The sequence below is a fragment of the Exophiala mesophila genome (assembly GCF_000836275.1).
Source record: "Exophiala mesophila strain CBS 40295 unplaced genomic scaffold supercont1.4, whole genome shotgun sequence".
Lineage (NCBI taxonomy): Eukaryota > Fungi > Ascomycota > Eurotiomycetes > Chaetothyriales > Herpotrichiellaceae > Exophiala > Exophiala mesophila.
Genome location: NW_015622507.1, coordinates 2,583,157 through 2,604,976, shown reverse-complemented (window position 1 = coordinate 2,604,976; position 21,820 = coordinate 2,583,157). Strand labels below are relative to the sequence as shown.

Below are 21,820 nucleotides of genomic sequence, written 5' to 3'. Positions count from 1 at the left end.
CCTAGTATGTACTAAAGTTTAGAATAATCGAGGAATCTAAGTAGACAGCCTGGCTGGGAAGAAGAGAATCTTGGGAAAAGGGGGTATCTTACGTATATGTATACATACATATTAGCCTTTATCATCCTGCTTCTTCTTCATCCATCATGTTTTATAGCTTCAATCATCCATAGATGCCAGACATATATAGACCTCATGTCACATGTATAGTCTCAATATTCATTCATGATTCACGACTAAAAGCCTTCTCAGCCCATGCAACGGCATTTAAAAGCTGAGATGTCCCATACGGACGTATAGACCCGGTAGCTGGATCATCAAGAACATCATCATCAACAGCATGAATCTCTGATTCCAACGCCCCTTTATCCCCTGCGGGGGTCGTGGTTTTGACCCTGCCATTAGCTTCAATGACCTGTACGCGATCCTGGGCAAACCCGGATTCCCGTCCATAGAAACAAGCTCGCCGCAGTAAATCAGCGAGTTCGATACTCTGAGCGCGAAGAAGACTTGTCATGCCTTGTTGCAGTAATGGATCTGATGGAGATATGGTGGGTGAGAGAAATATTCGTACTTCTGGTAGAAGGACTTCCTCCGGTCGGCCGACCGATGGCCAGCGACGGAGGACTTTGCGGCGCCGAGGGGGTGTATGACTGGTAGTTCGTGTTGTGATGGTTTTAGCTGAGTCGATACCTTCTAAAGGTTGAATGAGGGGATAGTCGGATTGAAGGATGGATTCGGGCTGAGAAGAATTATCTGGTGATGAATTGCTGGTTTGGTCCCAGTCGTCGTCGTATGGTCCAAAGGAATCGGAGTCGGATTCGGAATCTGGTTCATCAATCGTCATGTCCTGTAGTAGTCGGTCGCCGACAGTGGTTGCATATGGTGTATCTCTCCCAGGGGCTCGGAGAAATAATATCGGACTGGCAAATGGATCAAAGTATGCTGATGGTGTCTTGAATAATTTCGAACGGAGACGGATTAGTGATTCGCTTGCTTCTAATAGACCGGCTTCGGATACACCGCCAAATCGTGAAAGGTATCTCGATCTTTGTCTCTTTCTCAAAGAGTCATGTCCTGTGGTGTGTGTTTCTGGTTCGTGTGATTCTTCCACACCACGTAAGTGTTCGACAATCTCGTCGAGGACGACCCAATCGACCAGTGGATCGGTGATGGCGAGACCATGGATGTCGTTTGGTTGTGTCAAGGCGAGAGTGGTGGCCAATGCTCCTCCGATGTGGTTGCCAACGAGGCAGATTTTGGGGGGTGTATCCTGATCATAGTTGAATGATGAGGTGGATGATGTTAGGTAGTCGAGTGCGGCGGTAACGTCGTGAATGGGGGTAGGGAAGTGGTCCCTAGCACTATCATGGTCTGGGCCTGGTGGCGAGGTGTCGAGTCGGTAGTTGATCGAGACAAGCGTGGTCGTTTCTGAGATAGCGGATTGGATATTGGCCAGCTGGTGATCGGAAGAATTGTGCAGTCCGGTTGCTAACGAAGGCCCAGAGGGAAGATGGACGAGGAGGTTACGTATGGAGGTTGGCTGAAGAGGGGAGATGAGACTTTGATGGTCAGTGGATTTGTTCCGCGTATGTCGAACGCTGATACATACTCAATCCTTAATTCACCGTGGAGGCCGATGGGAAGGTGTATGATCTCATGCTTGCGGTTTGGCAGAGAGATGAATGATGAGGAAAGGCGGCGAGACGGAGGGGAGAGAAGATATCGAAGAGTTGAATTTATCAGGCCACGAGGGCCAACATGCAAAGGCATCACATGGTGAAAGACGGGCATTGAAGAACCGGAGATGGTGTTGTAGTGGTAGCGAAGTGAAGCTGATGTTGAAAGTTGAATGGGATTTGAATGTCACATGACGAGGCTTAGGCTTAGGGCTGAATGGATGAGGTCAGAGTGCGTAAGGCTGAGACGCGTCTAAAAGTACGCGACGTGTTGACGTGTTGACGTTGATGCCCAGCCAGAAACGCGTGATACTGTCGATCGGCCATTTGCGTCATCTCATCATCTCATCATCTCATCATCTATCACCTCACCATGATTTGCTATTCACATATCACACAATCTGACCTTCCTGAACGAAAGAGTACATATTTACAGTCAAAGCCTATGAAATTCTGCGATTGATTCTGTCTAGACTGGATCAAGTCTGCTGCCCTTTATTTACATGCTGTAAACAACCAGTCGCTTACTGCTTGCGGCAAGTACAAGCTGGAGATCTCCGTCACGAATTCACGAATCCAAGGACATGTTGTTTTTCATTTCCTGGATAATATTGAAGGATTCGAGGATGAATTGGCTATGTGGAGCCATGGTGTTTCAATATCCTGGCATATGCACATACCCCGTCCGCCAGGCTTCACCTTTCCTCTTTCGCTCTTGTTTTCTCGATCTCTCATCACGGGGTCAAGCCACCAGAGCAAAAAATATGCATGTCCAGCCTTGACATAAGCGCTAAGTCAAGCTTCACAAGAAGTCAGCATCCTGAAGTGGCCCCTTTTTTATACTTCTGAACGACCTGGCCCTGGGAGATTATACCATTTCAAATGTCAATAATCACACCAATCACCGCTCAGCCTTCATCCAATTCTCTCGATTTATTCGTGGATTCAAATGTCAACTAGTCCAATTCCTACAACCTTGCTACAACTTCTCCTCAAACGAGCAACGCCATCATGTATCTCTCCGGGCACACCACAGCTTCATACCCGATGATCCTTATCCTAACACAAAATCTCATGATTATTCGCTCGGGGACAAGCCACAGTTGTGTCGCGCTATAAGCTGATTCCACAACGAAGATGCTGGCGTGCTGAAGAACTATTCCCCCATTCAGCTAGCTTCCTCGACATCAGTCGTACTTGCAAATTTCTTACTAACTCGTCGACAGTTTGAATCATGTTGACTCGATGTCGCTCAGACTGAGGGTCTTGACCTCTCCACACCACAACCGGAATGAGAACCGCTTGCTATCCACATTCTCGTGTTCACCTGTATCGAAGGGTTCTACTGGTCCCGGTGGCTGGATTTCTGGTTTGCTCCCAGGATACCCCAGCTCCACGCTATAAATGCGTACCTGGACAGCCATGCGGCTTAAACCTTCTGAGTCGAACAATTTGCATACAGTCATGGCCCGTTCTTGGGCCGCATGAGCCGGCTAACCGGTAAGTACTACTAACGGACTTCTGAAGCCTCAACCCATTGGCATTATTGGGGGGGCCAAAGGTAGGACATCATAGATGCTGTTCCAGACTCGTCCAACCTCCCAGCCGCCACTTGCTCTCTTGTCCTTTTGATCCTTGACCTCTTCTCTTCTCCATTGCAGTCGCCTCGTATACCGAGTCACTCTTTGATCCAACTTTTTACTATCGTTAAGTACGACGCTGGTCGTTGTTTGATTTCGAACAACCTCCAAGATGTCTCTTTGCCAGAATGGGGCACCTCCCGTGAGTACTATACCCTGGTCTGCTGGAAGGATACAGTGGAAGGATTCATCTTCTAACACCTGGTAGATGCACCTTCCATGGTCTAATATAACCGTCACAACCGACCAGAAAGCCATCACGAGAGGGATTCAACTAACTCTGGGCACACCTCCTCAAATCGTCGCCTTACGACCCAGCACTTCTGATTACAATTTATATGTCGCCAATCGAGTCAGCTGCGAACCCGAGTTTAATGCGACATGTATCGCAGGCTATGGAGGTGTCTTTGATTACACAGAGTCGTCCACGTTCACACAAGTCACAGAAGCCCAATGGAACGGCACAAAGTACCCAGACGACGTGACTCTTTCATATGTTCATTTCAATGACGTACTGTCGTTTGGAAACGGCACAATATATGGCTACCCAGCCTTCTTCGACGAACCTGGCTATGGAGGGCAAGGAGCTCTGCCACTAGGATGGGGATCCGATTTTCTTGAACTCGCCGTCGAGCAGGGTTTGATTCCTTCAACAGTCTTTGGCCTTTGGACAGGAAGTCGATCGACCAGTCATCCTGTCGACGGATCAATTGTGCTAGGCGGCTACGACACCACCCGAATCAAGGGAGAGCTCACCACCTTCGACGCACTGGAAGACTGCGAGACATGTACCACGATTACCGATTTGGTTTACTCAACCGAAGACGGCGAATTCTCTCTCTTCAGCAACGATTCTGAAGCCCTTCAGATCCATCTCCAACCGGCCGATCGAGTGCTCGAAGTCCCCCAGAATGTATGGGAACTGTTCCAGGAACATTCCGGAGGAATCTACGACGATGGCTATCTGACCTACGCCGAGGCCAACCCCCCAAAAGGTAATCTCAGCGTGACGCTACAAAACGGTTACAAGACTGTAATTCCAACCGAGGAGCTCTTCTACTATCCTCGTGGATACAACGATGAGGGACGATACGATGTCATCAACAATACATACCAAATCGGCCTCTTGGCCAATCGAACCAACAACGGCTACGTCTTCAGCTGGGGAATCCCTTACCTGACGATGAACTACCTGATTGCCGACTACAAGCGAGGCGAGTTCAAAATGGCACCGGCAATCCGAACTGATTTCTCCAACCAGGGTGGTGGATACGCTCTGAAAGCATCTTGCGACCCAACGACCAGCACCGCTGTTTCCACCGCTGTACCCTCTTCCTCATCCACAGGGACCTCGTCAAGTGAGTCCAATGGACCGAGCACTGGAACCATCGTCGGAGCCGCCGTGGGCGGTATTCTAGGTCTGGTTGCCATTGCCGGTGGAATTGGATTTTTCCTATGGCGTCGACGACGCCAACAAAACACCGCTCGCAACAACGCCCCGTACGGTACCATGTATGATCCTCTCGCGAACGGTGGAGGCGGAGCAGCTACACCGGCCATGTCGCATCAAAATACCGTTTCTGGCCGCTACTCACAATGGACCGGCACCTCAGAACTGGGAGATACCAGTGCCAAAGGCGCCGGCGGCGGCGGGCCAAATGTGTCGGTCAATCAATGGCTTTCAAGTCAAGATGGAGATGTAAGCTACATAGCACCTCAATCCACTCCACGCCACGCCCACGTCTTCCTAACCCCCTCCCTCCTCATCCTCATCTAGAACTCCTTATGAAATCGAATCCAAACTAACAAACTAACTTCATCCTCAAAATAGTCACAAACCGCCATCTCAGACCCATATAATTCACCTAACCCTGACCCTCGCAACGCGCAACAATTCAGCCCATTCAATTCTCCGATGCCTTCACATCACCAGAGTCTAGTTCCACCACAGTATGCCAAAACCGATCGACCGTTTGAAATGCCGGCACAACCGTGGGATACGAAATGAGGAAGAAGGACTAGAAGGACTACTTAGAATTGGGGAGAGTATCAACAAACACCAATTAGCGCACAGAGAGACCCATTCGAATACTTGAGGTTTTAGACTGGGCTGTCGTTTTATGTGTCGTTGTGTACTTACTGTTATTGTGTATATTTTGGGGAAAGGACTAGCCTGTCTGTGTTTATATATATATATGTATATGTATTGCAATCAGAGCCGTTGACTTTTTGATCAAAGGACTCAATTGGGATACATCATCATCATCCTTCATATCTTCTTCTTTCTCTTGTCAGCTCTCTTCTATTGTATATTGTCCTACAAGCCGAAAAAATTCCCTAATTCCTGGCCTCCCACTCCCATCCATCTATTTTCCCATTCATTTATTGCTTCCTCAATCTAACCCGCCCAGGCATACCTGCCGCCGGATTAGCAGCACCCGCCAAAACCTGATACGCTCTGTGTCCTTCAATAGTCATTTTCTCATACCCAGGTCTCTGATCCTTATATTCATCCCTCGTCTCGATCGGCGTCCAAGTTTCAATTGGTTTTCCATCATATTCAGCCGTGAAATCAATATCCTTGACCACCGTAGCCAGTAGAACCTTGGATTCAATCATCGCAAGTTCCTGACCCACGCAATTCCGAGGTCCTTTTTCAAAAGGACGCCATGCGTCTTTGCCTCTAGCAGTGTGAAGCAATGCGTCGGGGTACGGTGTTTCATTGGGGAGAAATCGCTCTGGTACGAATTTTATCGGGTCCGGGAAGTAGTCTTCGTGTCGGTGGGCGGCGTGAGAGAGACACCAGATTTGGAATCCTTCCAGGGGATAGGAGTTTCCGGTTCTGGGATCTGTGAAGAATAGATCTTTGGGTTCGCGTTGGCCCTTTTTAGATGTGGTGCGGAGGGATGATGCGGGTGGGAAGAGTCGGAGGACTTCTTTGATGATGGCGGTTAGGTATTCGAGTCGGTGGATTGTGTGTGGGGATAGGCGAATTTGTTCGGCGATGTCGTCGCCATTGCATCCCGTGCCATAGATGCTGTCGATCTCTTCGACCAGACGCTTGTAGATCTTGGGATGTAGATGTAGCATGTAGAGAGTGTAGCCGATGGTTGTGGCGGTGGTGTCATGACCGGCGAAGATGAAGGTCTTGAGGCTGTCGATGGCGGTTTTTCGAAACCAAGGTGTCATGGTAGATGACGAGTTTCCAGATGTTGATAGGGGGTTTTCCTTCTCGTATGCATCGAGGGCGAGGTCGACGACACTGCGTTTCCGATCTTTGGACAAGGTGGTCTTTTCATCGGAATGGCCATTGCCGTTCTGATATGTGGCGCGTGTAGCGATCTTGCGGTCGAGCTCAGCACCGATAAGGCGATCGAGTTTGCGCATATTGAGCCAGAGCCGGACCGGGCGGACTAGATTAATGTCGTCCAATGGACCAATACTTGAAGCCGAGGGCATGAGATCAACTTGTCGTCGGAAAGTATCGACAATCGCATTCGGTCGTCTTTGAGAGTCAAAATCCGTGTCTAGCGTGATTTTGCCAATGATGTCGATGGCATAACGAACCAAAATGGTATCAAGGCTGAAGAGCTCGTTTGTTTGGGCCTTTTGAAGCAAGATCCCGCGGAGAATGAGGCTAGAGTCAACAATGTATGGGACGAGAGAGATGAGGTGAGAGGCGGCAAAGCCAGGATTGAAAACGGATCTCATCATCTTCCACTCGTGGCCCTCGAGTCCAATGATGTTGTTCTTGCCCAGAAGCCTGTCGACAAAGTCGGTGGTCAGGTTAGATTTGGGCAACGATTGGGTAGTGGTGATGTATTTGGACATGATCTCGGGTTGACAGATGATGAGCCATTTGGGACCGACCGGCCACCAGTCCAAGTAGAAGAAGTCTATATGATCGACCCATCAGAAAGCGTCATGCGATCGACATAGATAGTACTTCTCGAGGGTATATGCGCATATACTCACCGCCTTGGTTATATGTCTTCCTGACGTAGTGCATCCAATTCTGGACGTGAGTGTTTGGAGGGAAAATATTCTTGCAGTCGCCAGCAATTTTCAAATGGCCCCAGATACGACTGGACGGTGGTTGAGGCTATGGTTGTTGGTCAGCCAGAGAGAAAGTGAACGCGGTGACAGACCCACCAGGCCATCGAACTGTTGTCTGTTTGTTCTGACAACGTAGACCAAGTACAGAATCACAGCGAATAGGGAAGCAAATGCAGTCAAGATGAAGCTAGACATTTTTCAAACCTGAAGCGGACAAGGACAGAACGAGCGACCGTGAGCTCGAGGAAAGCGCTCGAAACATGGACAGCAATGTTGAAATAAAGATGTTCAAGGATAGAATCCTATATCTATGCCATCATTTTCCCATATAAGGGAGGCCTAAACAGCCAGGTGGGTTCAAATTGAAGAAACAGGGTTCACTGGTGGTGATATCTGGACGCGGGACGGTGGATCATGGCCGCAACTCAACCCGAAACCGAAGTGAAATCTTGAATGACGGCCAATAAGAGGTCGAGAAGTCAGCAGACAATTAGTGCTGAATTGTGTAGCAGGTCTACGATTATTCGATTACTCGTATACAGATATTTTTATGCGCGGAGCCTTGAAATCCGAGAAGGATCACTGGTGGAGAGGGTGTAGACCAATCCAATGAATCTGGATGGGCTGATCTGGCACAGAAGATACAGTACTCGTACTGTAGGTAGGAACTTAGGTATACTTAACCCTGAGTCGCCTGGAGAGCGCTAACACCTTGGGCATTCTTAGGTGCCTCTATCCCAATCCCTCCCAAGGCCTCTTCTCCAGGGCGCCCTCGACATGGCACTTCGTCTCTAGGACACACTCTCTGTGGTGCTCTCCCGAGAGTAATTCAGCAGCCCTCTCACATCAAAGCATAGGTTCCGGTCTGAGGAGAGCTGGGTGATAGCTTGCCAGGAATAGTAGTGTGCCGCGATGAGTTGAGGACCAATGGACGATGGGTACCTAGGGACAGGCTGGGCACCTACTACAGGAGGTTAGGGGCGAGATTATTGGCTGAGGGGCTATTTGGCCTGCTCTATGATCAGAGGGGATTAGGCGTCCTGATATTGGGACGCGGGCAGGAGGCCTAAGGGGCCTTGGGCCTTGGGCCTTAGAGGCGTTTAACCCCTAAGTGCAGTAGGTATTATGGACCGCGCCAGGCTGGACAGCGGTATGGCCCAGTTCTCACCTCAAACTCCAAAGGCATTTCTAAGTAGAAGCATGCTTCGGGCATTTACGCGTCTGATATACCTACTGTAGGGCACAGTCTCCATTCCATACATGGCGATCGTTAGGTTAGGTAATTTCCTACTAGACATCATGAATCAACTGCACTTGCCAATAAAGTAAAGCATACTGGATTGTTCAAGAAATACGGTAGGCAAGAATATCTGACCTATGGATTGACCACCAAGTCAAACCGCTCATACCTCAAGAATCAATAAACAGTGCTTTGTCTCCAACCTAACTTCATCCCCGGGACATGCAAATACAGGCTCCATGTGAGTATTCTCACCCATCCTGCGCATGCATGTCAAAAAAAAATAATCAATCGTGGCCAGGTCGTAGCATACACATCTAGACTGGCTCACCACCGTACCCTGCCACGAACACAAACACTCAATTCATCACCTCTCACCACCACAAACCAGTCGTGCTACCCCCCCAAAATCAACTCAACGCCAAACTCCATACCACGATGCGTGTGCTGTGCGTGTGCGCTATTTGCGTCGAAGGTCCATTATGACTCGTCTATGACTCGTCGTTCGCATTCAGGTCTTCATCGTCAAGACCGGTAGCGATCGCGCCATCGTCGTAGTCATCAAATGGAAGTCCCGCGTCGCGAGCACGCTGTTGCCACTTCGCACTCTCAGCCCAGGCGTTTCGAGCTCGCTCCTTCATACGGTCCAAGCGATTGGTCAACTCCTTGAGTGCGATCTCAAAGGTTGCACGCTCATTGTCGAATCCGCTGACTTTGCCCTGGAGCTCGCCAATGTACTGATGAGTTCGCTGAAGGATGGCTCCCTTGTTCTTCTCCGTGCCGGGGACGATCTTGGCGATGTTTTCGATACCCTCGTTGATGACCTCGCGACGACGACGTTCAACTGCCAGTAGGTTAGATATGTGCTTGGTACAGGAGGATGGCTCGATTTCTGACCTTCCTTGTGATTGTCCTTTCGCTGTTGGTGCCATTCGGCAGTACCAACGTTGGCCTTACCACCAGCTGCACCACCTGCGACATTGCCTTGGGCGGAAGTGCGAGCATCACTGAGTGCTTGGGTTGAAGCCTGGAAGTCCTGGGTGGCGCCAGTTTCGTCAAAGCCAGCTGTCAATCCAGTAGCATCCTCGAATCCAGGTTCTGGGTAGGCCGATTGATTCAATGCGGCTTGTGCGGTGCGGGTGCTGTCGTCTGCTTCAGGAATACCACTAGCTTCAATGCCTTGCAAAAGCGCAGCATAGCTGGCTTCGGTTGCTCCTCCATTGGTATTGGGTGCTTTTGCCTCACGGCCTGCACCTTGGTCCGCAGCTCCTCTCTTGCGCTTGTTGCCAGGGCCAGCATTCTGCGAAGGCAATTGTTGAGACACTTGTGTGGCCATTTTGAGAACGCGTCGATGGACGATGATCTTTGAGCAAGGTCACGCGTTGAGACAAGCCCGAGGTCTGGTCAGGGTTTTCTGGGTGCTTGGACACTGTCGCAACATAGTTAGTCATAATATACCTAGCAGACTCACAGCAAAAGATAGATGTGTGGGAGTCAAATGTCACATGAGCATTGCATGGCTCATACATGAGCGCGATTGTGATGGTAAGTGCCAGAAAGTCAGCCGCAACCTAGGCGACAAAGATCATTCTGGGGAATAATGTCGTGGTGCTCACACAGAGCACGACTGGCAAGCTCGCGCAGAACAAGCCATGACATTACCGGTAAGGAGCAACGGTGAGGTTGAGTCCCACCGCCCGTCTGGCTGGCGATCACTCGCCATGGGGAGAAACAACAGTAGTTGAGGAGCGCAGGCTGCCCGTGACTTTGAGATCAGGTGGCATCAGGTGACTTACAGAAACGTGATCTGGTGTTGTGCCCTCAGCACACACGTCGATTTCCGCGCGTAAAAGCGAGCGGTAGGCGAATAACTTGACCGTAGGAGTTAGGAAGCTGAAGAGCTACCAATAATCTGAGAATTGAAAGAGATTTTGATGTTTGGATGCGCGTTGAGTCGACGCTGGATTCGAGAATGCAAGGAAACAAGAGGGAAACTCGAGAGAGATGTCACGGGATGGGGGGTGGACAGGATGGAGAAAGAGAACCAGGGAACTTGGGAAGAGATCATGTGAGGTGAGGTGGGAACCCTGGCCTCAACCCTTCCCTTCTGATCGTGACTGCCATGACTGCCCGCCACCACCGCCTGCCACCCACTAGCACGGCACTAGTCCTCATGCAGTCAAGTCTGCAACCCCAGTGACTCGCGACACCTTCCCCCATCGTTACTACCACTAGCATGTGATGACCACAGTCATCCACCCAGCCAGTAAAATCGTGTCTGTCTGACAAACAACGCTTTTCGTGACTGGGCAGTTCACGTGAAGTACCAGCGCAGCACACGCGGCAACCAGACAGGCAGAATCCCCAGCCACTCACGGTCTTTCTTTTTGTCAGACCTTCACATACACGGAGTCACAGGCTGTTCGTGCACACCATCTGCTTCCTGCTGTCAGATTTTCCCTGTAAACACGCATGCACCTGATGTCTCGTGATATCCTTTGGGTTCTGTATCATTATTGCTCCAATGTCACTTGACTTTGATTTCTGTTGACCATGGCCAACCCGTCCCTGGGACCTCGGAATCCTCTGAGGATAAGGCCGTCCAAGGCAAGGCCCGAGGCGGACTGATCAAGGTTCAGCTGGATGGGATTGATCCCTTTCCCATTACTTCTCATTTCCTTCTGCATCCTCTTGGCCTTGAGCAGTTGGATCCTCTATGCTCGATTTGAGCTCCACTGAATAAAACGGTGGATCGTTGGTGTCAACCAGCAAAATCCCCTCTTGGGCTCTTCCTAGCATATCCCAAATCCTCACCCGTCCTCCTTTGGTCATTCCCATAACACAACTGCTTCCCGCATAGCGAACATCCCCCAGCCGTGGATCTGTTCCTTCCTCTCCTGTTCGGTTGGCACAGACGACAATAGCTTCTTCCTCGCCAGCTTGAGCACCAAACAGGGGGCTAAGTCGGTCAATCCAGTAGTTCACAGTGGCCTGATCTGGTTGGATCACCTGACCGGACACTTCCTCCGCACTCAGCCTCGTCAACCATGCCATGCTGAGGACTATAAGCTTTGCGCGGGCTTCGAGCGCGTGATTCCCAAATTCGTAGGCTGTCCATGGCGACTCGAATTTATAAGGGTTAATGTCCATGCAAATCCCCGTGGCAGCCTTGACCTGCTGACCACTGGCGCCAATCGGAAGTACTCCAGCCCAGAACCCAGACCCTTCTTGCGCCCATGTCTCATCTGTGTAGTACAGGAACGATTTGCGATAGTGAGCCACGACATCCCCAGTGGAAGAGACAAAGACCAACGAGTTGTACGCGATGGCGCCATCTTCGGCCGAGATATGTCTGTCAAAGATGGTGTTGTAGTTGCCCCCTTCAGCGGCTTCCGGATATCCCACGGCCACAGTGCATTTCAACCGTTTCGCTGTCCGTGCTGCCCATTTGGTTGAAGGGCCCGCTGCCGTTGGCTCGAGGAATGGGGCAATGGCTTGTAATGAAGGGTGGTTGTAACCTAGACAAAATGTCAATTCAACGCTATCTTAGGTACACCATCTGATCAGACAGTGGCTGCATCTCTCCATCTTTCAAAAGCCTTCCATTTCGCCTACTGGACAAGGGGGATTGATTACCTGTAAATGCTAGTTCTGGTAGCACAAGGAGGTCCACGTTCTTGAGTAGACCCTCCCGCTCATCTCGCATCAGCAGACTCTCCGCCCGACTGAAGTTGGCAGCAACCTCTCCTAGTCTCGGCGAGAATTGCAAGATTGCAATCTTCATCTTTGGCCTTGCGGAGGAGGCGAGATCTTGGCGTATGCGATCTTGTGATCAGATCTAATTGAGTCGTCAACACGCGACTTTCATCATTTTCTGGGTCATCGAGTGTTTATGTCGTGAAACAAGATTTAGCTTTGACTTGAGTCGTATATAACATAACCAACGATTTGTTTCTTGAAATACAATTAATTTGAATCGGACGGTGAGATGGTGACTGATTGGATGAGTGGGTGAGAGATAAAGTCCCGAGACCAAAAGTTCCCAAGACGGTCTCAGTGCTCTGCCCCAGAATTGCCCCGTTTTCTCGAAATCGATACTGTCACTTTGGCCAACACACCTCCTGCTTGAGAAAGAGGCTCTACAAATACTAGATCACGACCAATGGTGATTCATTGATTGGATTCATCATATACATAATAATTACATGTGGTCTATCATATCTTGGTGGGCGCGCGCCACAACCCCTCGGTGGGGCTTCAGACCTGGGTATAAACTTGTGGAGTGGTCGATGTTCATTCCTCGACTCCTTCTTCTCCTGCTTCGATTGCTTTTTCCTTTTTGATGCGTTCTCGCTCCCTCTTCCTGTCTAATAAGCGATTCAGCTTTTTCGCCACGTTAAACACCCCACTGGTTCCCGCCCCGCAGGCGGCACAAGATGGGTCTTTTCGATATCGCTTCAAGGCGCACGCTTCGCAGAAGTAGTGCCCGCATTTGGTCACAATCGGACTGGTGTAAGATTTCTTGCAGATTACACATGCAAAAGGGATGCTTTCCAGAAGAGCCTCATCGTTCTCGTCATCTGCACCACCTTCCGCGTTGCGATTCGCAGAGGCCACCGTTGTTCCTGTGAGCTTTTTCCCTTTTGTGTTGATCTCCCAATCGCGATCCAGTTGCCACCCGTGCTTGTAGTCCTCTCGTGCGTGCAAATACTTGCAATTGTCTCCAAATCCGCAAAAGCCAGTTGTTTTGTAATCCTTGCACACATCAGGTGCAAAATCAGTGACTGTGATTGTCCGTACATTGCCTGACGCTTTCACTGGTCCCACTTGTTTCCCGCTTCGATCGGGGTTCTTCTGGATGAAGGACTGATAGTTTGCCACTCCCTTGTAGGTGCCATCTGAGTTCCCAGCACCAGACGACGGTGCGGGTTGGGCTTCCTTGGCTTGGGGTTTGTTTTCATCATACCAATCTGATGCTTTGGTAGCGTCGGCCTTGTTTGAAAGCGCAGCGACTGCTGTCGCAGGGGCTTGGTCGGTTGGGGCAGGACGATGTTTTGGAAGCTGTGTCGAGGATGCTGTAGTCAAGCCTGCGTTTTTCCGCCTCCTCTTAATATGTCTTCCCTCTTCGTCTTCAGAAGAGGTGAATCCTGAGTCGGAATCGCTTGCCGGAGGAGTCGCCTCTCGCTTGCGGATAGTCGATTTGGCTTTTACATTTCGTTTTTTGAAAGTGAACTGGGGAATATCCGCGGTGGCATCAACATCTGCCATCTTTGGATGTATATGAAGGACTGCTTAGTCGAATTTTATGGGTGTAGCGCCATATACAGGAGTATTGAAGACTGTGTCTTAGTTGTCGATGTACAAGTAGACTGCGCTTCTTGGAGAATTGTCGAAACCCAAAACGTCAATTCTGGGATGTTCTGCTTTGCTTGCATAAGCGGAGAATTGCCAAGCCACGTGCCTGCCTCTGTACGGAGGATCTTTGGATCGGGAGATCGTCATACGCTAAGCCTAATATGAATCTGATATCTTCTCGGCTTACCTTCTTCATCTAGATCCTCTCTTTCGCTTGAAGCGGACAATGCAACAAATCGCACCTCCGAATGCTCCATCCACAGCTTACGTTCGGCCTCTTCACACTCTGTATACTATTTCCCCGCAAAGAGAGTCCTTCTGATGCGGTTAAGGAGTTGTCTCGTCCCCTTAACTCCTTCCCATCTCTTTTCTTCTCTGCCCTGTTCCTGGTGAGGCCATGGTCAACCACCAGGATGGGCCAGCGCCATCTTCTTCAGCACGGCAACAACCTCAGGCAGTCTCAGAGTCCGCGGCGGTGAGGGACGAGCATAATCGCCAAACCGTGGTCTCTTTCAAAGTCACTCACATTCTTATTGCCATATTTCTCCTCTGGCTCACGTGAGTGTATAAGATTAGCTCATATACCTACCAAATATCTGACAGCGGTAGTGTAATACAAATTCTAGGTGCTGTCCTTTTCGCGAAAGGGTTTCTCCTCACACGACTCGTCCTGAACAACAAGTCTGAATGTACAGTCTTACCAAATGGCCAATTGGCCGAAAAGTCTACTGGGTGCTGGCACCCCAAGACTTTCGATCGCGCAGTTGTCTTGATCATCGATGCCTTACGATATGATTTCACTGTCCCTTCACAGCGCTCCCTCAGAGAACCCACGCAGAAACACTATCTCGACAATCTACCTGTACTGCACGACATGGCTGTCAACCACCCTTCCAATGCCTTTCTCCTCCCGTTCATTGCTGACCCTCCAACTGCAACACTTCAACGTCTAAAGGGCTTAACAACTGGAACATTACCAACTTTTATAGACCTTGGCTCAAACTTTGCTGGAACAGCCATAGAGGAGGATAACATAATCGCACATCTAAGAGACGCCGGGAAAACGATAGTACATCTAGGAGATGATACCTGGCACGCTTTATTCCCTGGTTACTTCGACCCAAATATGACCCGGCCATATGATTCATTCAACGTATGGGACCTGCATACAGTCGACAATGGTGTTATTGAACATTTGTTTCCCCTACTATCGCAGCAACAGCCTGCATGGGACGTCATCATCGGTCACTTTCTTGGTGTGGACCATGCAGGTCATCGATATGGACCAGATCACCCAGCGATGGCGGAGAAGCTTGTGCAAATGAACGGCGTTCTGCAGAAAATCATCCAGAACATCGATGATGATACACTTCTGATTGTTTTTGGCGATCATGGAATGGATTCCAAGGGTGATCATGGTGGTGAGTCGGACGATGAAATTGAGGCAGCTCTTTGGATGTATTCGAAGAAGCCACGTTTTGGGCGTCTCGACGAAAAAGACCTGTTACCTCCAGCCACTGCGAAAGAACGACCTGTCGGTCAGATTGATTTTGTGTCAACACTGTCCCTGCTCCTGGGACTGCCGATACCCTTCAATAATCTTGGTTATCCCATAGCCGAGGCGTTTGTTGGTCCGGGAAAGGTTGATTGGAAAAACCTAGCCAGGGTCTCTGAACTAGCACAAGCTCAGATTGCAAGGTATCAAGACAACTATTCCAAATCCCGTGAATCTGGGATCCATGATGGCATGGATAAATCCCAAGCAGAACTCCTCAGCCAAGCGCTTGAAGCCAGAACGAATCGCCAACACAAAGATTCTTACCATCACTTATCGCGGTGGCAACGCGAAGCAGTGAGTATGTACAGAAAGCTTTGGGCCAACTTCAACCTCGGCGACATGGTTCTTGGTGTCGGGGTCTCTGCAGCGGCCTTGATCCTTTTGGCATCAACCTCTGGACTGTCATCCGACGATACAATCACATTCACGACGAAAACACTAAGGTTTGCTGCACTGGGCTCATTCATTGGTTGTGGAGCTGGTGTTGCTCTTGCAAAGCTCTCCCCTCGAACCTTCACACTTCTAACTGGCATCATATTCGGCGTCAGCGCAGGCGGAGTTATCTCAGCGGCTCTTCCCACATTTATGCATCACTTCAAAACAAGCTTCACCTTTCCCTCTGTATGGGGAGGAATGGCACTTGTTTTTGTCATCTCCCAATCTGCCGGATTCGCGTCAAACTCATACACCATTCATGAAGATACGATATTGCTTTTCTTTCTGACCTCATTTGGCCTCGTGTCGCTCATGTCTTCCCTGCGACAAGCATCCAAGGTTGATCGCATCTTGGGTACATATCAGTCCGTTTTGTTCATACTAATTACTCGCGCGGCGTCCTATTCTAAGCTTTGTCGAGAGGAGCAAATGCCTGGCTGTCGTTCAACATTTTACTCGACGCAGACTTCCTCAAATTCGACACCTTGGCAATTGGTCGTTCCCTACGTCATCTCTTTTCTTCTACCACAAATTATCAAAGGGTTTTATCACGGTACAGCGTCCTACCATGCATCTGCTGTTCTCTCGATCGGGCTTGCCTTCCGTATCGGGCTGGTATTGGTTGCTGCATTCTGGTCTATCGAAGCAGCCGAAGCAACCGGCTGGCTTGGTAGTACTTTCTCCCCTTCTACTCTCAAAACCATTGGAGTGTGGCTTGCTCGCTGTGTATTTCTGATGGCTTTTGGGGTTGGAGTCGGGATTTCTGTGGCTGCGGAGCCATGTATCAGCGTTGAAATCACGGAAGCAACCACTCATCCAGTCCCGGATGATTCAAAATCGGCAGCACTTGTGCCTGGAAAGCCTCAAATCCGTGTCTTTGGCTATGCCAATACATTTGGAAGCCATTACTTCCTATTCCTACCTATCTTAATACTGTCGACCATTGTCCTACTGCCGCCAATGGGACAGTACAGTCTGGCTTTGATGACGTGGCAAATTCTGTGTCTGCTGGAGATGCTTGATACGAACGGCCTTATCATTTCATCTCGCTACAAGTCATCAATTGGACCAATTGTGCTTGGACTCCTGGGCTCGTTTTACTTTTTCAAGACTGGCCACCAAGCCACCTTTGCTTCCATTCAATGGAATGCGGCATTTGTTCCTCTACGCACAATCAAATACCCTTGGTCCCCGCTTTTGATCATTCTCAACACCTTTGGGCCTCAGATCATCTGTGCTGCTGCGGTGCCACTGACCGTGCTGTGGAAACGACCGACGAGCCGCTCCGCAACTCATGGTCTGTGGGGAGATGTCCTGAATGCTTGCCTCAAACATATGCTATACTATGCAACCATTCAATTAGCAACAACCGTGTGGGCTGGACATCTACGAAGACATCTCATGTTGTATCGGGTTTTCATGCCTCGATACCTGATGTCGACCGTCATCCTCTTTGTTGTGGATGTGGTTCTGGTGGCTGTAGCGCTGACGGGAACAAGACTCACTGGCCTCAGTGTGGGAAAGGTGTTTGGCTATTGAGAATGTGCTTAGCTTCATCACATTATTTTTGTGGATGACCGTCGTCATTGCGACAGCTAAGTACTTCATGTGCTCAAATCTGTCCATACGCCGCCGCTATCAAGACTATAAAATTATGGATCGCTCCACATACTGTACGATTGTCAGACGAATTCAAGGCGTTGTATTCTCAAGAATTAGTTGGCCTTCTTACCCTCCACGATCATCAATTGATGGTACATTTATGATCAGACCTCCTTCTAGACTTATCCTTACTCCGCCTAGAAGAGCCACCCGCACTATCTCTTTGTGCCTGCTCCTGTTCCATCGCCTCCCTCCTCTCCTTCTTCTCCCGTTCTTTGAGATACTTATTCCACCTATCACGATACGACTGTTCAATCCTCTCCTCCGTTCTCCTCTCCTCAATCTCCTCCCTCTTCCAACCCACCAATCTCTCCACATCCGCCCCTTTATGCGCTTCACCTCTTGAATACCTCCCCAACATCTGCCCACCAATATTCCCCGCCGAAGGACCCGGTACCGGCGCGGCACGCGGATCCTGATGTTCCCTCCCTGGTGTCGGTTTGGGCAATCGTATATACGGATTATGTATATCATGCACCGGTCGCACCATGTCGCTGAAACTTCCTATTGTGGTGGGATTGCTCGGAATATTGGGAGTTGAAGGTCGTCGAGCGTGGGAGTTTGGTTGTGAGCCAGAAGAATGGCTACTTCCGATTCTCATGACCGAAGTTCCTCCTGGGCTCAGAGGTGGTGATTTGGGGTTTTCAGGGAGATAGGTCGTGGCGCCGTATCCGGCGCTGGAGCGGAAGCGAGGAGGGGATGAGGGTGGGGAGTTGGACATGGACATGGGATTGACTGGGAGGGTTTCTTTCGAGGATGAGAAGCTGTTTCTGTCCGGATCGAGATTGTCAAGGCACGTTGTTATTGTCGTCTCTGTTGAGTGGTTGCAACAACACTGATGCTGAGAATGGTGATGATGGTGTTTTCGTTGTTGAGATGGAATGTTTCTTCGAGGAAGAGCTGAACAATACAAGGGCCAGGAAAGGAGAGATCTCGCGGATTTAAGAACCATTTTCGGGTGATAGCGATGAGTGGGTTTGAAAGACATTTGTTTGTCTGGAGGAGTTGACGGCTGTGAGCGTGGTGATGGAGGTGTCGAGGAGGAAGATTTGACATCGTTCGATGCTAGTGTCATGAACGACACTCGAGCCATATTGAGAGAGTGAGTGAGTTGATTGACGTATGGATGATGCTGTACGGTTGGCTCTCGATACAATCAGGAGTTTGAATCAAGAGGGATTCGCAATCAGTCAATGAAGGAGGTATCTAGTATATACCGATACTGATACTGATGAAACCAAGGTATTCAGCACACCTCAGACACATACATCCAACATTCTTATCGAATGTCGAGATTACGAGATTATCTTTCCTCCAGTTCTGTTTGACCGGTAAGTAAGGGGGAGCAAACGGAGAGGAACGAAACGATTGTGATTGCGATTACGATCCCCGGTCCTGGAGAAAAACGAGGAGAGGGGGGGGGATGAGAGGAGGTCCGGGGGAGGAAGGACATCTACAGACGTTCGAGCTCCTGGTGTGACACAGAGACAGGACACAGTGGGCACAGCGGGCACAGAGACAATGATAGAACGGAACCGATGCATCAATTTTTGATATCTGTTCTGTAGTACAGAGATGGATGTTCCTACTGAGTAGGTACGTACCAGGTAGTACCACTGGAAGATGTCCACGTTTCTGAGCACTTCTTGTCGAGAACATGGACTGGACTGGACTGGACTGAATCAGAATGATATAGACGGGTTTTCTCATATCATATCATACAATTACCATTGTCATCGCAAACAACCAACCGGACTCTTTTTCTTCATCCAGTTCCATGTCGAAGGATGGAGGAATTGGTCAGAGCAAGTACAGGTACCTTAGTACTTTAGGCACGTACTTGCTGTGCCTCGAACCATTGAAGTCCATGTTTCATGCCGTTGGGACTCTCATCTTGTTAAAGTTTTGGCGGTCAAAGTCCATCACCATCACCCTTGGTCGAGATTCAAACACATCCGAACACCCTTAGATCCTCGTCACCCTCGCGCACACACACACGGCGCTGTAGATGGACGGGGACGGTGACGGTCGCACTTTTCCCACAAGCCCCCGCCCAATTCTCGAGTGTACTAAGTACCACATACTCTCTCGAAGTCTAGGTCATTTTTGATATAGATAGGTATTAATAGTACCTATGTACCACGAGAGCAGTGTGGTGGAACCAAGTCAAGACCTAATACTACAGAATTTGTCGATTTGTGGTTAAATTTACATTATTAGAGTATCAAGTATAGCGCAATGTAGTCACCCGGGACAATGATCCGTCGGGTCATTTGCATCTGTATCTGTTCCCCAGTAAGATCTAGTGTGTTTGGTATTTCACCGGTCACGTGCGATAAGAAGTGCAATAAGAATGTCACTGAGTCGTTTTTCCAAGGACTGGTTTGTCGTGAAAATAAAGTCTTTTTTGGTCATGTATGGACGTATCAATGTAAATTAATGTTCGTGACAAGGAGGAATGCCTCGACGCCACGCAGGGTGAAGCATCGACAATGTCAAAGACAAGATGCAGGACGGGTCGTAACAGCACCTTTGCGCCGGGCAATGTGTAGATGACCAAAACGTACACTACCTGCGTCCAGTAGACATAGATGTGCAGGCACATAAACTCTTACATCGACCAATTCCAACTCTTATCGTGCCCCCTTTCAAAACAACGTACATCTATCGGGCGGTGTAACCACCGTCAATAACGATGTCGGTACCGGTGGTGTAGGAACTGGCGTCAGATGCAAGGTAGACATAAGCACCCTTGAGCTCAGTGGCCTTTCCGTCACGGCCAAGAGGAATCATGCTATGCCACAATTCCTGAATGTCCTTGGCAACAAAGTCGGACAGACCAGTGTCGATATAGCCGGGGGAGACGGAATTGACACGGGCAAAGTCACGCCATTCGTTGGCGAGAGATCGGGCGAGATGGATACAGCCGGCTTTGGCGACGTTGTAGCTGGTCTGTGGAGGAAAAACAGTTAGCGCTGGATTCTGAAGCTGCTTTGGTGTCTTTGGAATGATCAAATCCTCTTACCTGTTCTTGAGGGAAGTTGGCAATGTGACCGGACATGGAAGCAGTGATGATGAAGCTTCCAGTCTTTCGTTCTCTGAAGTGCAGACCAGCAGCACGGGCGCAGTGGTAGACACCGGTCAAATCAGTCTGGATGACCTCCTCCCACTTCTCGACCGAGGCATCAAGGATACCAGAGTCGGCAGTACGTCCAGCGTTGGCGATGAAGACATCAACCTTGCCGAAATCCTTGATGACGTCGGCAACCAACTTCTCGACATCGGCGTATTTGCCGACGTCGCACTTGTATGCCTTGGACTTGACTCCATACTTGTCCTGGAGCTCCTGTGCGTTCTTCTCTCCACCCTGTGGTCTGGATGCGTATGTGATGGCCACGTCAGCACCCATCTCGGCACATCCACGAGCAGCCTCAGTGCCGATACCAGTTGGGCCTGAGGCACCGGTGACAATGACGACCTTTCCCTTGAGGGAGAGGAGGTCCTTGAGGGAGGTGGATTGGGGGACGGAGACAGGCATGTTGTCTAGAGAGGTGATGGAATCGATGGCAAGGGCTAGATGATTGTGAATAAAGGAAGATGGAAGAGGAGACAGAGCAAAAAGTAAATCTCTGAGCTGAGCAGGAAGGACAGAGTTCTATTATACCTTTTTTCTGGTCCTACCATTGACCCCAAGTCGAGCAATTGCTAGGCATGGGCATGGACCCAGCCTGCGACTGTGTTGCTGTTTGTGATTTGATGGAGGGGTCAATGTTTCCGTGACTGCCCGCCAGAAGAGGGAACCGGTTGATGACGTCAAATTGGTTGTTTAGGTAAAGGCGCAGAAGCGACCGGGTCAGGCATGTCTGCAGGGAGGAGGGGCCGAGGGGCAACGCCTGCATCGCTCCTTCTTCACTCGTTGTCGGGGTCTTGACTCCAGACCTCTCGTGACTTCTAATTGGTCGCCTGGCAAATGCTTCTGGATCCAAAGCTGGATCCCAAACACTCTATCGTCGCACTGGCCTCGTTACTGTGGTGCTATCGACGTTGGCACCAAATCATTATTGCCCTAGAAAGGTCACTACTTACCGACATGTCTTTATTGGGGAAGCTGTTGTACAGATACGAATGGCTTGCGCTGCGGCACGGTAGTCTTTGTGACTCAGCTCTGTCGACGGATCTGGTGTGACTCAGCATT

The 21,820-nt window shown here is 49.7% G+C and overlaps 9 protein-coding genes across 10 annotated transcripts; 2 read left to right on the top strand and 7 right to left on the bottom strand.

Moving 5' to 3' along the window:
- Position 1: 1 nt before the first annotated feature.
- PV10_06081 (uncharacterized protein) lies at positions 2-1,813 on the bottom strand. Its single transcript, XM_016370834.1, has 2 exons — positions 1,613-1,813; positions 2-1,562 (listed from the first exon to the last, which is right to left on the bottom strand). Exons 1-2 carry the CDS (start codon positions 1,792-1,794, stop codon positions 224-226), a joined length of 1,521 nt encoding a protein of 506 aa, XP_016223127.1. The 5' UTR covers positions 1,795-1,813; the 3' UTR covers positions 2-223.
- Positions 1,814-3,152: 1,339 nt separating this feature from the next.
- On the top strand, positions 3,153-5,584 carry PV10_06080 (uncharacterized protein). Its single transcript, XM_016370833.1, has 3 exons — positions 3,153-3,461; positions 3,528-5,018; positions 5,151-5,584. The coding sequence occupies exons 1-3, from the start codon at positions 3,432-3,434 to the stop codon at positions 5,325-5,327; spliced, it is 1,698 nt and encodes a 565-aa protein (XP_016223126.1). The 5' UTR covers positions 3,153-3,431; the 3' UTR covers positions 5,328-5,584.
- A 3-nt stretch (positions 5,585-5,587) lies between these two features.
- PV10_06079 lies at positions 5,588-7,712 on the bottom strand. Of its 2 annotated transcripts, XM_016370831.1 has the most exons (3): positions 7,472-7,712; positions 7,295-7,421; positions 5,588-7,215 (listed from the first exon to the last, which is right to left on the bottom strand). In XM_016370831.1, the coding sequence occupies exons 1-3, from the start codon at positions 7,568-7,570 to the stop codon at positions 5,702-5,704; spliced, it is 1,740 nt and encodes a 579-aa protein (XP_016223124.1). In that variant the 5' UTR covers positions 7,571-7,712; the 3' UTR covers positions 5,588-5,701. The 2 variants fall into 2 exon arrangements, with proteins under 2 accessions (XP_016223124.1, XP_016223125.1); XM_016370832.1 differs by having other exon boundaries at positions 5,588-7,421.
- Positions 7,713-9,106: 1,394 nt separating this feature from the next.
- On the bottom strand, positions 9,107-9,951 carry PV10_06078 (uncharacterized protein; the record flags this gene model as incomplete). Its single annotated transcript, XM_016370830.1, has 2 exons — positions 9,107-9,459; positions 9,513-9,951. 2 exons carry the CDS (start codon positions 9,949-9,951, stop codon positions 9,107-9,109), a joined length of 792 nt encoding a protein of 263 aa, XP_016223123.1.
- A 1,328-nt stretch (positions 9,952-11,279) lies between these two features.
- PV10_06077 (uncharacterized protein) lies at positions 11,280-12,399 on the bottom strand (the record flags this gene model as incomplete). The annotated part of the gene is made up of 2 exons (XM_016370829.1): positions 11,280-12,133; positions 12,252-12,399. The coding sequence occupies 2 exons, from the start codon at positions 12,397-12,399 to the stop codon at positions 11,280-11,282; spliced, it is 1,002 nt and encodes a 333-aa protein (XP_016223122.1).
- Positions 12,400-12,778: 379 nt separating this feature from the next.
- On the bottom strand, positions 12,779-13,971 carry PV10_06076 (uncharacterized protein). Its single transcript, XM_016370828.1, has one exon. It carries the CDS (start codon positions 13,881-13,883, stop codon positions 12,909-12,911), a length of 975 nt encoding a protein of 324 aa, XP_016223121.1. The 5' UTR covers positions 13,884-13,971; the 3' UTR covers positions 12,779-12,908.
- Positions 13,972-14,242: 271 nt separating this feature from the next.
- On the top strand, positions 14,243-18,338 carry PV10_06075 (uncharacterized protein). The gene is made up of 2 exons (XM_016370827.1): positions 14,243-14,528; positions 14,580-18,338. Exons 1-2 carry the CDS (start codon positions 14,368-14,370, stop codon positions 17,500-17,502), a joined length of 3,084 nt encoding a protein of 1,027 aa, XP_016223120.1. The 5' UTR covers positions 14,243-14,367; the 3' UTR covers positions 17,503-18,338.
- On the bottom strand, positions 17,708-18,718 carry PV10_06074 (uncharacterized protein; the record flags this gene model as incomplete). Its single annotated transcript, XM_016370826.1, has 1 exon — positions 17,708-18,718. One exon carries the CDS (start codon positions 18,716-18,718, stop codon positions 17,708-17,710), a length of 1,011 nt encoding a protein of 336 aa, XP_016223119.1.
- A 1,290-nt stretch (positions 18,719-20,008) lies between these two features.
- PV10_06073 (uncharacterized protein) lies at positions 20,009-21,713 on the bottom strand. Its single transcript, XM_016370825.1, has 2 exons — positions 20,651-21,713; positions 20,009-20,577 (listed from the first exon to the last, which is right to left on the bottom strand). Exons 1-2 carry the CDS (start codon positions 21,161-21,163, stop codon positions 20,290-20,292), a joined length of 801 nt encoding a protein of 266 aa, XP_016223118.1. The 5' UTR covers positions 21,164-21,713; the 3' UTR covers positions 20,009-20,289.
- Positions 21,714-21,820: the final 107 nt, after the last annotated feature.

Coding starts and splice junctions, on each gene's coding strand:
- PV10_06081 (XM_016370834.1), bottom strand. CDS start 1,794: ATGCCCGTCTTTCACCATGTGATGCCTTTGCATGTTGGCCCTCGTGGC. Junction 1,563..1,612: donor CACGGTGAATTAAGGATTGA/GTATGTATCAGC, acceptor TGACCATCAAAG/TCTCATCTCCCCTCTTCAGC.
- PV10_06080 (XM_016370833.1), top strand. CDS start 3,432: ATGTCTCTTTGCCAGAATGGGGCACCTCCC. Junction 3,462..3,527: donor GCCAGAATGGGGCACCTCCC/GTGAGTACTATA, acceptor AACACCTGGTAG/ATGCACCTTCCATGGTCTAA. Junction 5,019..5,150: donor TTTCAAGTCAAGATGGAGAT/GTAAGCTACATA, acceptor TCCTCAAAATAG/TCACAAACCGCCATCTCAGA.
- PV10_06079 (XM_016370831.1), bottom strand. CDS start 7,570: ATGTCTAGCTTCATCTTGACTGCATTTGCTTCCCTATTCGCTGTGATT. Junction 7,422..7,471: donor GACAACAGTTCGATGGCCTG/GTGGGTCTGTCA, acceptor CAACAACCATAG/CCTCAACCACCGTCCAGTCG. Junction 7,216..7,294: donor GAAGACATATAACCAAGGCG/GTGAGTATATGC, acceptor TCGATCATATAG/ACTTCTTCTACTTGGACTGG.
- PV10_06076 (XM_016370828.1), bottom strand. CDS start 13,883: ATGGCAGATGTTGATGCCACCGCGGATATTCCCCAGTTCACTTTCAAA.
- PV10_06075 (XM_016370827.1), top strand. CDS start 14,368: ATGGTCAACCACCAGGATGGGCCAGCGCCATCTTCTTCAGCACGGCAA. Junction 14,529..14,579: donor ATATTTCTCCTCTGGCTCAC/GTGAGTGTATAA, acceptor TGACAGCGGTAG/TGTAATACAAATTCTAGGTG.
- PV10_06073 (XM_016370825.1), bottom strand. CDS start 21,163: ATGCCTGTCTCCGTCCCCCAATCCACCTCCCTCAAGGACCTCCTCTCC. Junction 20,578..20,650: donor CCAACTTCCCTCAAGAACAG/GTAAGAGGATTT, acceptor TTTCCTCCACAG/ACCAGCTACAACGTCGCCAA.